This window comes from Astyanax mexicanus, chromosome 13, assembly GCF_023375975.1.
Source record: "Astyanax mexicanus isolate ESR-SI-001 chromosome 13, AstMex3_surface, whole genome shotgun sequence".
Taxonomy (NCBI): Eukaryota; Metazoa; Chordata; class Actinopteri; order Characiformes; family Acestrorhamphidae; genus Astyanax; species Astyanax mexicanus.
Window position 1 is genome coordinate 27,986,786 of NC_064420.1, and position 12,334 is coordinate 27,999,119.

At 38.4% G+C, this 12,334-nt stretch overlaps 1 protein-coding gene across 1 annotated transcript in view; it reads right to left on the reverse strand.

Annotated features, from left to right (window-relative positions):
• cntn3a.2 (contactin 3a, tandem duplicate 2) overlaps positions 1–12,334 on the reverse strand; it is a 167,982-nt gene that overhangs the window by 40,130 nt on the left and 115,518 nt on the right. The window contains exon 13 of the mRNA XM_022677584.2: positions 5,901–6,070. Coding sequence (XP_022533305.2) covers positions 5,901–6,070 — 170 coding nt within the window. The remainder of the gene's footprint in view (positions 1–5,900; positions 6,071–12,334) is intronic.

Here is a 12,334-nt window from a genome sequence, read left to right on the forward strand (position 1 = left end):
GATTCGGACCATAGAAACCAACTCCAGGTGTGAAAACGCCCTAAATTTGACTCACATGTGACTTGAGTAGCACCACTGAAGTAAATTTACGAATAGAATTGAAGTGCCCAATGGCTTATGCAAGTGTATAATTAGAATAGCACTAGTGAGGTATATTTATGACTTAAATTGCACTGCTGAAGTAGCTAGTTAGCTAGCTGGATAGCTAAATGTAAAACTATAACTGCAGTGCTGAAATAAACTCAAATAAATTTTGTATAAATTTAATATATAAATATTTTTAATGGTAGTTTTGCTATGTAACTAATTTATTCCATGAGAACATAAAGTAATACAGGGGTTGGACAACGAAACTAAATTGGAGCAGCCTGGTGGCCAGTCTTCATTAATTGCACATTGCACCAGTAAGAGCAGAGTGTGAAGGTTCAGTTATCAGGGTAAGAGCACAGTTTTGCTCAAAATATAGCAATGCACACAACATTATGAGTGACATAGCAGAGTCCAAAAGAGGACAAACTGTTGGTGCACGTCTTGCTGGCGCATCTGTGACCAAGACAGCAAGTCTTTGTGATGTATCAAGAGCCACGGTATCCAGGGTAATGCCAGCACACCACCAAGAAGAACGAACCACATCCAACAGGATTAACTGTGGACGCAAGAGGAAGCTGTCTGAAAGGGATGTTCGGGTGATAACCTGGATTACATCCAAAAAAACAAAAACCACGGCTGCCCAAATCACGGCAGAATTCAATGTGCACCTCAATTCTCCTGTTTCCACCAGAACTGTCCGTCGAGACAATACATTATTGTGGTCTAAAACCAGGTGTTTCAGTTTCATTGTCCAACTCCTGTACATATTTAATGTGTTTAGTAATTTCCAATGGTTTGTTTTGTTTGGTTTTATCTAAAACATTTTATTTCAGTGCAATCCTACATACAAGCGCTCAAATCAGCAAAAAAAAAAAAAAAAATGGCACCATCTATTATATTAGAAATGTTGAGAAAGATCATAGCTGTGCTAACTTCCTAAATAAAATAGAACACAGTGAAAACAGGAACATAGACCCTCAGGTGGCTGGAAAGATGTGGACAATATGGTTTGGCATTGGGGGGAAGCTATAATTTGATTGCACACATGTGCCGGAGTTTCCAAATCACTTTCAGCTAGCTCTGTGTGTGTTGTCTGTGCCTCACAGCTCGGAAATGAAATTTTCAGTATCAGCGTGTAGCTGTCTATAACCGCCGCCATCGACAACACGCAGCTTTCTGCAAGACGCTGACCAATCAGCTCACAAGATTGTTTAAGCTGTGAGACAAGCAAGCGCATTTTCTGACATATCAGAAATCACAAATGAGTTCGGTTGGAGAGTTAATTGGGCATCGCTTCCTCTCTTACACTGCATATCAAACATCAGACGACTGAGCAAAAATTCTGACTGATCCTGAAATTCAGTCGGCTATGACCAAACCAGGCTTAAAAATGGGCTGAAATCACACAGTGTGAACGCCTGCCTATTAGGAAGTATAGATACAGTGCTGTTCAGTATGGGGCAACACTACATATACTAGTGCATCTAAAAAAAAAACCAAACAAACAGAATATCATTTAAAAGTTACTTTAATTCAGTAATTCAGTTCCAAATGTGAAACTCATATATTACATAGATGTATTACACACAGAGTGACCTATTTTAAACGTTTATTTCTTTTACTGTTGATAATTATAGCTTACAGCAAATAAAAAAAAAACAAAAATCAGTATCTCCGAAAATTTAAATATCATATAAGACCAATTGGTACTTTTGGCAGTGTGGGCGGTAGTGATGACGACATGACGATAAATTTCGTGGGGACAATAGAAAAGTGTCCCTATCGTTTCTACAGTAATTTCATCAAGTATTCATGCAAATATATAAAGTAGGCTACGATGAAATGTATTGGCGTGGTCACTTTGCATAAACTCGGTTTATAAAAGAGATAATAAAGTAATCTTCTCCCAAAATTTCTCCCAAATTTTAAATAAAAATATTGGCATTTAGAGCATTTATTTGCAAAAAAATGAGAAATGACAATAAAATAACAATAAAGATGCAGAGCTTTCAGACCTCAAATAATGCAAAGAAATCAAGTTCATATTCATTAAGTTTTCACAGTTTTCATGCATCTTGGCATGCTCTCCTCCACCAGTCTTACACACTGCTTTTGGATAACTTTATGCCACTCCTGGGGCAAATATTCAAGCAGTTCAGTTTGGTTTGATGGTTTGTGATCATCCATCTTCCTCTTGATTATATTCCAGAGGTTTTTAATGTGGTAAAATCAAAGAAACTCATCATTTTTAGGTGGTCTCTGGATATGTTTAAATGGGTTTTTAAATTTGTTTGGTTTGTATTGAGACCCCTGATGTAAATTATATTTTGTCACTGCCATGCAAAAACCTTGTATATCCAAAAATTGCAAAGAAAAAAAAAATAATTTCCAAGCTTTTCTATTGGTCTATTCATCTTGAAATGTTGATATTGTTTAACGAACAATATCCAGATTCATATTATTTCAAAAAGTAACAAAAGAGAAAAAAATAGAGCCAAGATTTTTGCATAGCAGCTTCAACACTCTAAAAGGTTACTATTTCTCAGCTGCACTCCATTTATGTACACTGCTAACACATTAACATAAACAGAGAGCTCTAAAGGGAGTCAACAGGTCTTTACAAACCCAATTATACTGCTGTTTAAAGCGTTATGTGACTTCTTTATATCTAACATCGAGAGCTGCGTCTTTAGTGGAACTGCAGAAGATCAGACGAGGGCCTGACGGCGCGCGAGGAGTTAATGTGCATTTTCCCGTCCCTAAGTAAGTTAGCCGGCAGATTTGGTTTCATTATGCAAATGAAGTCATCTAAGCTGTGAACTTCAGAATGATAATCCCACTAGACTACGAGTGACATTACAGAATTTATGAAAAACGGAATCTCATTACAGATAAGAATCACTGTTAAAGCTTAAATACGGCAGTGATGTGTGTGTGTGTGTGTGTGTGTGTGTGAGGATGTGTGTGTGTCTTAGTATCTGTCTAGAGGTTGAATGATTTATCCCATTTAGTTCTGTTTGATCAGTAAATTTAATTAGGCAATCGAGCAAAAAATGCTGTATTTATCATTCCCAGCCTGTTATGATTTATACCCGCATTTACTTTCACAATGCATCCGGACGCAGATAACTCAGGCCCTATCTAATTTCTGTGTTTCATCGTTACGCAAATAGGATTTAAAACTGAGGTGCTCTTTCACAGGCTTGGGAACATGACATAAATGAATCTGTTTTAAGGCCAATCAAAGTAATCGCGCAGATCCAATATTGATGGGACATGTCCGTTAGAAACCACCGGGGCATTTTCCTCGCTCTTCTCCTCTCTGACACTAATTAATCTTTTCAGAAAAGCATCGTTACATCATGGAGACATTTCAGAAATTGTCCAGCGCTGACAGGTCAGTGAGCCTCTGTGGCTCTAAAATCCTGACGCGGATTCAAACCAGAGCAAAGCACTGAAGATCCCTTAAGCTACGCTTTGTGGGATAATTATTTTTTTGATGGAAACAATGCAGAACAGAAGCAGCACAGGGCTGCGAAAAACAAGCCAAGGCAGCAAAGGCTTCGGCCAAAAGCTTGAAACAGAAAACAATCCGTGGAGACGAGCCAGTCGTTTTAGTTTAAACTACAGATCCATCAGTAAGCAACAGATGACTGTAAAGCACTGAAATAGTGTACAATCTTCTCAAACTACGAACCTTAAGATAAAATAGGATTTAAAGGCTTTCTTAGTTTACTTGCTTAGAGCATTTCTGTATTTTCCTACTTTAGTAGCGTCATCCCAAACCAGTGATTTCCAGCTGGTTTCCTGTCCTGCCCATTTTTACACTGTTTTCACACCTGAAAGTCTGAATAAAGTCAGAGTCTGAAAGGTAAAATTGTTTGTTACAGTGTATAAATGTCAGTCCTGTTACTGTCCCTCTGCCTGCTACGGACTCCTCTAGCTCTTTAGAGTAAGACTCCATTTCCCAGCATGCACCTGCGCTCAAACCCCTTGACATGCCGGATCAAGTGACGCATCTGTGTTCAGGCTCGCCATGCTTCTAATCATTGCTCACACCTGGACTCTTCAGTATATATACAATGCCTTGCAAAAGTATTTGTCACATTTCAGGCTTCAAACATAAAGATATGAAATTTTATTTTTTTGTAAAGAATCAACAACAAGTGGGACACAATCCTGAAGTGGAACAAAATTTATTGGATATTTTTATTTCTTGGAACTTTTTTTAGAAATAAAAAACTGAAAAGTGAGTCGCCCCTTTACTTTCAGTGCAGCCAACTCACTCCAGAAGTTCAGTGAGGATCTCTGAATGATCCAATGTTGACCTAAAATACTGATGATGATAAATAGAATTCATTGGAAAGTAAAGGGGCCGAAAAATATTGCACGCTCCACTTTTTTTTTGTTTTTTATTTCTAAAATAAGTTTGAAATATCCAAAAGTGGCAAAAGGTTGAAAGGTTTTAAGGGGGCGAATAATTTTGCAAGGCACTGTAGCCCCTGTTCTCTTTCACTTTTCACCTGGTATTGAATCTATTTATTTAGCTCTTCTTCCTTGCATTTCCTTGTTTTTTTACCTTTTGTTTTGTTTTTTGTTTTCCTGTTGTCTACTTATTTTCGTATTTTGACTAATCTCTTGCCTTCCATTTTTTGTCCTGATGCGGATTTTCCGTGTATGACTGTATTTCCTGCTCATTCTAGTATGTTGTGTGTTTATGCTGCAATTTGATTATTGGCCCTGCCTATCCCTGACTATTCTTCTAAGCCTTACACTTTATTTAATAAATTCTGTCCTGTGTTTGGCACCTGTGACATTACAGTAAGTTTGCTCCGGTTAGTTTCAGTTTCACTCTGCAAGTGACATACATAACATACATTAACATTTATAAACGCTTATTCCAAAAAGTGTCAGCAGTCATAAAGGCTTGGCGTATATGCCAACTTTGAGGTCAGGTTGCCAGAGGATATTAATGTTTTTCTTCTAATTCAGCAGGTCTCGCCGCTGGGTGGTAAGAACTGTGAAAAGCTAAGCTAAGTTAATTAAATAAAACTGCATTTCTTAAAAGAATAAATTTTCTTTTTAAGTCAAACGAGTGCTGGATGTTAATCTACACAGATTTCTCTCCAGGTGACTAAAGTGTTTGTGTTTATTTACAGTAAGCTTAGATTTCCATATTTCCACGTCGCACGTAGCTTGTTTTTACACAGTAAATACGCGGATTACAGTGCGATATACACACCTCTTAACGGCGATAGAGCTAGCGCTTAGCATGGTTAGCAGGTAATGCTAATGCTGCTCCAGCAGTGCTAGTCGGGTTAGGAGCAGGCTACAGGCCAACAATACTCACCTCTGAACGGCAAAAGTGCTAGTGCTTAGCGACTAATGTTAATACTGCAGCAGCCTCGTTACAGGAGAACTAAACTGAAACTCCTGTATAACTCTGTACTTTACTGCGGGGTGACTTTACTGCTCCTTACAACCTGATTTTTATTATTTCATTAAGTTTTTGAATTGCTTTGTAATGCACTCTGAATGTTCATGAATTAAAGTGAAGGACAGGGCACTAAAATGAATTTTCCACATCTTTTAAAGAGTCTGTGACGCATGCATCAACCTATAGGCTCTTTCTGGTGAAGCTGTGCAGGGCAGATGGTCTTCCACGGCCAGGGTTCGGAACTGTCAGTGTTTACCTCTTATTTCTTTAAGCTTCCTCAATTTGACCTCCATCTGTACCCTTCCTAACAATGTGGCCACCATGCCAGGAACATGCTGTACGACAAGGACATTCAGCCAAAGTCACGTCTTACCCCACCGACATGCTCATAGTGCGGATCCAGTTTGTTGAGGATCTGTCCGTTGAACGCCCAGGAGAAGGACACGTCCAGAGCAGGGTCACACGCAATCTGACACGGCAGCACAATGCTCTCCCCCACTATGATCTCCATGTCCACCGGACCCTGGGTGAACCTTGTGGGATCTGTTTAAAACAAAACACACAAGAAGCACAACTGGAACACAGTTTTAAACTTACCATTCAGTCAATAAGCGAAGGCATGCTTGTTGAGGAATGTCTGTTCATTAGTTTGGCAAAAACGCTAAAATGTTCATGTAACTAAGATATAATAAAATCTTATCTTGGGGTATCATGGGGTAGCAGTATGTACATTTGCTAAAATTCCTAAAAAAAAAGACAGTCAGCAGATAAAGCACAGTGTGATATCAGTTGCCTGTTTTTGACTAATGGTAAGAATAAGTGTTCTTTTTTATAATAAATTTAGATTTGAATTCATCTGTGCCTTTTTTTCTACTTATTATTGGCTCTGCAAGTGTGAGTAGGAGAACCTTGTTCATTTGAAATGGAAAGGGCATATTTTAGGTAGTGGTTTGTCCCTTGTAGCTTGTTTTAACACCATAAACATGCAAACATGCAGACTACGGTCCTATATCCTCCTGAGACCCGGACTTTTGCTTTGTGTGCATTTTTTCATTCTCCTAGCTATTTAAGATTAGTATGACTTAAAACTAGTATAAAAACTAAACTGTGTTTTTGCAAAAAACAACTTTTTGTACAAAAACATCGTCCTCATATGGGGACAGCAGTTTATTTTAACATATAACATTTATCCTGGACATCTGTGATCAGTAGGACCCAATTTGTCCAAAAACTAATTTTAGCTTTCTACACTAAAAAAAAAAAACAGTTTTTAATTTTACAATTCAATGCAAATTTTCACAAAGCCTATGTTTCTGTCTGGACTGGCTGTAGAAACTTTTGACTGGGATTCCCATCATCTAGTTTTTTTATAATCAATTGAGTCATGTGACCACTAGATGGTACGGATAGTGTCTCCATATGGGTCCAATGGGTCAATGCTTAAAAAAATATAAAAGTATCATGGTGCACAGAAGCAGAAATGTTATGTCCCCATACGAGGATGCAGGGTCTCAAGAGGACATGCTTCTGAAATATGCCAGATGCCTTTCACACAGCAATGTACTGTTGCTCACCTCGGTCACAATGATAAGAGTTATATAAAGTAAATAACAGTGTTTTTGATACATACTGAATGACACACTTCTCAATGCTAAATATGGACAAAATACTTAACAGATAACTGTAGGTTCCCTCAAATACCACCGAAACCGCTCTGACCCGTCGAGGCATGGACTCCACCTACAAGACCTCCAAAAGTGTCCTGTCTCCTGTGTGTCAGTGACGAAGAAGAAGAAAGCAACAGATCCTGTAGGTTACCCTCTATGTGCATCAATGAGCCTCAGGCAGCCATTTTTCTGCACACAAGGAACACCATACAAAATCTGCTGTTCGGGAGACGCGTTGACCCAGTTTAGCCTTCAACAATTTGGATTTCTTTTATGAAGCCTGAATTTTGTCTGTAAGTTGTGTACAGAAACACACACACACACACACACTGTCTTTAACCGAGAAAGAAACAGCCAGCGACCTGCCTTCGACATTTAATTTGTATTTTCCTCTGGTTTGTTTGTCAAATATTCAAATTTATGCAAATTCCAGCTACATTATTTCTCAAGCAGATAACATAACTGCAGTAAACAGCAATTTTTCAAAGACAGTGTGCTATGTGTCCTAATTCCATAAGTGGGTGCTAATAAATATCAAGCAGCCCCCAAAAGTCCACAGTGTTAGCAATTAGCTCTCTTCAGCCTGAAGGCATAATATGCTTGTTTTAAAAGGTACACAGCTTCCATTTTTCATATTTTTGAAAGCTATTTTCACATAAACCCTTCCCGAGTGCGTGATATCACATTCCAGAGCCAATGGAACTGAGAATGGCTGTGTAATAAAAGCATGTAGGCGTCAAGACATAGAACGTCTGTAACTGGCTTCGCTTAGCCTAACTAGCAAACTACAAGATGCTTGTCTAAACACTGCAGATCATGAATCACAGTTTATGCATGTACACATTCATGCTACTTAAAGCACAGGAATCTGGAGCAGAGTGTAGTGAAGCAGAAACGTATCACTGTCGTTAAAAATAGGAATATCACTTTGCTGAGAGTGTCTGAGCTGTTAAAGAGCTGTCAACGGTGGGAAATTGTTCCTATACCTGTAAATACATACCTAATTAAAACAGCAATGGAGACTTTCCTTGTATTTATGGGCAGCATGGCTCTTTTGTGTGCACTAGCCTTTTGTTTATGACTTAATGTGTCTGGATACTCATTTGAAAGGATATTTTACACATATAAATATGATATGGATGGGTCTGGATGGTGTAAACTGGCCTTTGAAGGTCAAGGTGGTTGAAAGGTTATAATCCTCAATGCTGGTACAGGTGCATGTTGGGAAAATGTTGGTCATGCTGGTCATTCAATTATGATCAACCAGCTTGGTGATGCTGGCAATGTTGGTCATGTTGATCATGCTGATCAACCAGCTCGGTAATGTTGGTCATGCTAGTCATACTAGTCAGCCATCTTGGTCATGTTGGTCATGCTGGTCAGCCAGCTTGGTCATGTTGGTTATGTTGGTCATGCTGGTCAGCCAGCTTGGTCATGTTGGTCATGCTGGTCAGCCAGCTTGGTCATGTTGGTCATACTGGTCAGCCAGCTTGGTCATGTTGGTCGTGTTGGTCATACTAGTCAGCCAGCTTGGTCATGTTGGTCATACTAGTCAGCCAGCTTTATCATGTTGGTCGTGTTGGTCACACTAGTCAGCCAGCTTGGTCATGCTGATCATGATGATCAGCCAGCTTGGTGATGCTGGTCATGCTAGTCAGCCAGCTTGGTCATGTTGGTCATACTAGTCAGCCAGCTTGGTCATGTTGGTCATGCTGGTCAGCCAGCTTGGTCATGTTGGTCATACTAGTCAGCCAGCTTGGTCATGTTGGTCATGCTTATACTAGTCAGCCAGCTTGGTCATGTTGGTCATACTATTCAGCCAGCTTGATCATGTTGGTCATGATGGTCAGCCAGCTTAGTCATGTTGGTCATACTAGTTAGCCAGCTTGGTCATGCTGGTCATGCTAGTTAGCCAGCTTGGTCATGCTGGTCATGCTAATTAGCCAGCTTGGTGATGCTGGTCATATTAGTCAGCCAGCTTGGTGATGCTGGTCATGCTGGTCAGCCAGTGTGGTCATGATAGTCATACTAGTCAGTCAGCTTGGTCATGTTGGCCATGCTGGTCAGCCAGCTTGGTGATGCTGTTCTTTATGATGATGTTGGTCATCCAGCTTGGTGGTCATGCAACTTGGTGATAATAGGTATAAATGGGTAAAATTATAGGTAATGGATAATGGATAAAATAAATGAAATTGCAAATATATAATTATAAGCACCATAACTTAATTTTATGGTGCTTATGTTTTATTGTTTTATGTTTATTTTTCTGTTGTACAGTGTTATATATAATATTATATTATAATTATTATTATTATATCTTTTCTAATCAGAATGCATGGACGAATGTGAAAAGCCTTTTTCTATTTCACTAATGAGCAGAATATATACTTATACTTAAACATATTGCAATGATGATGCTGAAACGATATACTGTGGGATATACAATATTTATATATATATATATATATATATATATATATATATATATATATATATATATATATATCACATCTGGTGAACAGGTAGAAATGTGGAAACTAGACTTCTTTTTTTTTCAACGAATTCTTGAAGGTTTTATTCAAGAATGTGATTCAAACAGAGGCTCATTAATATTCAGCCTAGTGCACACGGGCTAAGATAATACCTTTTGTACTCTTCTGTTCTGTTCCGCAGCCAAAAATATTTGCTTACCTCATCCTCTACCTGTACAGAGCTGACTTCACCCAGCAATTCTGCTCATTATCTCCAGTTATTAATCTTTTTTTCCTCCTATTGACAAGTGACTGCGAGAGGGAAACGGGTGCGCACCTTTCCGGAAGGTTTTAATATTGTATTACAAATAAAAGCTGACACTTACTGTGATACAGCCAGTTAGACTCATTTCAGCGCAGTTGGTGAAGAAAAAAAAAAAAACTCCTGCATTGCAATTTATTTTTAATCTGAACTGTACATACACTGCACTGCATCGCAACCACGGCGCTCTGAACCCACGCGCAGAATTAAACCTTGACTGTAATCCTGGGTAATTGCAAGGCCATAAGCGAAGCGTGAAAATGAGTAATTACAACAACACGCGTAGAAAAAAGGTGCCCGCATCCCATCCCTGTTGAGAAGAGCTGACAAACTGAACTTGGCAGCCACTGCAGAGCATTGTTTTAAAAGTGCGCACAACACTGTGTGCAGTGTGTCAGGAATGCTACCAGAAAGCTTTCCTCTCTAAATACATAAACTGGAGAAAAGTTTACTATTGTGCAACAACAACACCTTTTTTTGTGATTTCTCTCCAGGGGCCAGCATTGGTCTGAATCTATTTGTTGTGTTGGAAATCCGAGACCATCCAGAGGTCAAGCTGCTGCGCGGACCGCGCTGTGATGCATAATTCACACCACTTTGCAACTTTCCTCAGAGTGAAAACTTCCCTACAGCTTTAGTAGTTCAGAAAAAAACTACCTTAGAAAAGTCAAAGCCTTCAGCCTCAAGGTTGCCAGAGCCCCCTTCATCTTTCAGCTTCTGTAGCAAATACTTCAAACCTCAATTCTGTTTGTAGCTTTGTCCATCTTTACAGATAACTGTATGTCATACAGTGTCAGAAACCACACAAACAAGTCTGTTTGAGACTGCTCCCTTTTTTATAGTAGATAATATCAGGAATACTTGTTAGAAAATCAAATTAAATACATTATTTTCATTATTTATTACTAATCCTCGCAGTCTAGCAATCCAGGTTTGGTTTGGTTTGTCTGAAGTTGGTGTCTGTAGTTTGTGCTTTTCTTTTTTCACAGCAGAGGGAGATTCAAGGGAGATCAACAGGAGATGTTAGGCTAACAAACACTGCACACAGCCATCAATCTTAAGTCTATAAAAACAAGCCTGAAATGCCTCTGTCTAGTCAAGCTGCATACATATCTTCTTTTTAAAAAATATTTTTCTGATGTTTTTTTTTCCAATTGATATTTGAAGCAAATAAACTAGGGTTGCCAATCAGTTAAAAATTTGAGTAATTAACCTACTGAGACCCTGACTTTGCTTGGTGTGCATTTTTTATTTCTCCTAGCTTTTTGAGATTAGTAGGAACTAACAAGTATAAAAATCTATTTTTTATACTAAATAGTTTTAAACAAAACTGGATGAGAATTTGTACCTAGCCTGTGTTTCTGTCTGAACTCTCTATAGACTATTAATAACTATTAGGATTTAATTCATATTTCAAAATAAATAAATAAAAAAATCTACCTTTTGAACTCAGCGGGATTAAATGTCGCAAGAAAATCGCAAAAAAAAAAAAATAGTGAAATAGAGTGAAATATGGCAGGACATTGGGGACGAAAAAATTGGTAAAATGATAAACTTGTGTTAAAAAATGATTTCCAGACTGGAACAGCGATGACACTGGTGGTAACACTAACAGTTGTTGTTGGCCTAGCATCTCCCATTGTAAACTAAAGAAGCACATACATAATATCATCCATTTATGGATTGATAAGGGGTAAATAGCATTATAGAAATTTGATTTTCAATGAACTACAAATGTAACACCTCACAGACTTGGCCAAAAACGGAAACCTTCAACCTTCAACTTCTCTGGGCTCAGAGGCATCTGGGATTAAAACTCTGACAACAGTCAAGCGTCAGATGTCCATTCATATCTTGGCAATGGAACACAGACACGCCGCAGTGCCCAACCCCAATTTTTACATTACATATGAAGAATCAAGCTGCACGATGCACAGTTGACACCTCGCCTACAGATCCCAAAAAATAGGGCCCATAGAGTCAAAGGGGGCAAATTATACCTCTTTTTTACACAAGCATAGGTCTATTTACGGCTGTACAAAACATAATCCTGAAATTCGTTGCACAAAATCACTTCCACAAGTTCTATTTTTACCAGTTACGGTAATACAAATAAGCTGCTGCTGGAGTGTTCACCACACGTTAATGCTAGCTTGTGCTAAATGGCAAAATACAAACAATCTAGTTCATGCTTGGAGCGTTTATAGGAGCAGTTTAGAGCCAAGTGTAAAAACAAAAGCATGCAAAAAAAGAACGTTTTGAATACTATGTCCTCTTTAACTACAAAAAAATACTTTTAAAATCTGAAAATACTTGACAAACTTGTGCAAATGTACAATTTTATACA